The sequence below is a fragment of the Otolemur garnettii genome, unplaced genomic scaffold (genome assembly GCF_000181295.1).
Source record: "Otolemur garnettii isolate 467f Iridium unplaced genomic scaffold, OtoGar3 scaffold00018, whole genome shotgun sequence".
Lineage (NCBI taxonomy): Eukaryota > Metazoa > Chordata > Mammalia > Primates > Galagidae > Otolemur > Otolemur garnettii.
In genome coordinates, this window is record NW_003852413.1 from 1386469 (window position 1) to 1387970 (window position 1502).

A 1502-nucleotide genomic window follows, 5' to 3' on the forward strand; every position below is an offset into this window, starting at 1 on the left:
TTTTTTTTTTTTTTCCCAGACAGAGTCTCACTTTGTTGCCCTTGGTAGAATGCTGTGGCATCACAGCTCACAGCAACCTCAAACTCTTGGGCTTAAGTGATTTTCTTGCCTCAGTCTCCCAGGTAGCTGGGACTACAGGTGCCCGCCATAATGCCTAGCTACTTTTTTGGGGGGTTGCTGTTGTCATTGTTGCTTAGCAGGCCTGGGCTAGGTTTGAATCCACCACCCAGGTGTATGTGGCTGGTGCCCTGCCAACTGAGCTGTGGACTTCTAATACACCTCCCCCATGTGTTGATGAATCCATGCTGCTTCACTGGAAGGATTGAGTCAGACATTGAAAGGTAAAGGGTGAGGGTTGGCTTTAAGTTTCAGTGACTTGGGTCCGGAAAGGCTGAAGATGTAAGTCTTAATAAAGAAGGACAAAAAAAAAAAAAAAAGAAGAAGAAAGACCTTGCCAGGCTGTGCACTAACAATCTTGTTTCATTTATAATAGATAATTCGTGTCCAGTCCCCGGATGGAGTGAAGCGGATCACAGCAACAAAGAGAGAAACAGCTGCAACATTTTTGAAAAAGGTATCTGTGGCTTGGGTGTTTACCTCTTTTTATCTTCTAGTGTTATTCCCATCTACACCTTTTCTCTTTTCCTCATTTACTCATTTTTCATACTCCCAAGTTGTCTTTATATTGCTCTTCTCCATCATGGTTGGGTTGGATGTTAGTCACAGCTGATCACTGCTCAAAATTGCATGATCAAGCCAGGTGCAGTGGCTCACACCTGTAATCCTAGCACTCTGAGAGGCCGAGGTCAGGAGTTCAAGACCAGCCTGAGTAAGAGTGAGCGCTCATCTCTAAAAAAATAGCTGGGCATTGTGGCAGTTGCCTGTAGTCCCAGCTACTCAGGAGCTGAGGCAAGAGAATCACTGGTGCCCAAGAGTTTGAGATTGCTATGATCTATGATGTCATGACACACTAGTAATGGCAACAAAGTGAGACTCTTATCTCAAAAAAAAAAAATACATAGGATCAAGAGCTCAAAATAGCTGGGCATTGTGGCGGGCGCCCGTAGTACCAGCTACTTGGGAGGCAGAAGCAGGGGAATTGCGTGAGCCCAGGAGTTTGAGGTTGCTATGAGCTGTGATGCCATGGTACTCTAGCCAGGGTCACAGCTTGAGGCTCTGTCTCAACAAAAACACCTCAAAGGTAAGTATAAAAGTTATTTCACAGGAGTAATTTTTTTTAGTTTTTGGCCGGGACTGAGTTTGAACCCGCCACCTCTGGCATATGGGGCCAGTGCCCTACTCTTTTGAACCACAGGTGCTGCCCACACAGTAATGTTTATGAGAGTGAAAATTTGGAGAAAATTTCAGTTTTCTGTCAAAGGGGAATTGTTAAAAACATGCAGAATGATGCCACTGTGTGTGTTTAAAAATTTTAAAAGCTGCGGGCGGGCTCAAGTGGCTAAGGTGCCAGCCACATACACCTAAGGTGGTGGGTTTGAATC

General features: G+C 45.1%; 1 protein-coding gene across 1 annotated transcript in view; it reads left to right on the plus strand.

Moving 5' to 3' along the window:
- The window catches only part of NPLOC4 (NPL4 homolog, ubiquitin recognition factor), a 98511-nt gene that overhangs the window by 2912 nt on the left and 94097 nt on the right, over positions 1 to 1502 (plus strand). The window contains exon 2 of the mRNA XM_023511174.1: positions 494 to 574. Within this exon, the coding sequence (XP_023366942.1) occupies positions 494 to 574 (81 nt within the window). The remainder of the gene's footprint in view (positions 1 to 493; positions 575 to 1502) is intronic.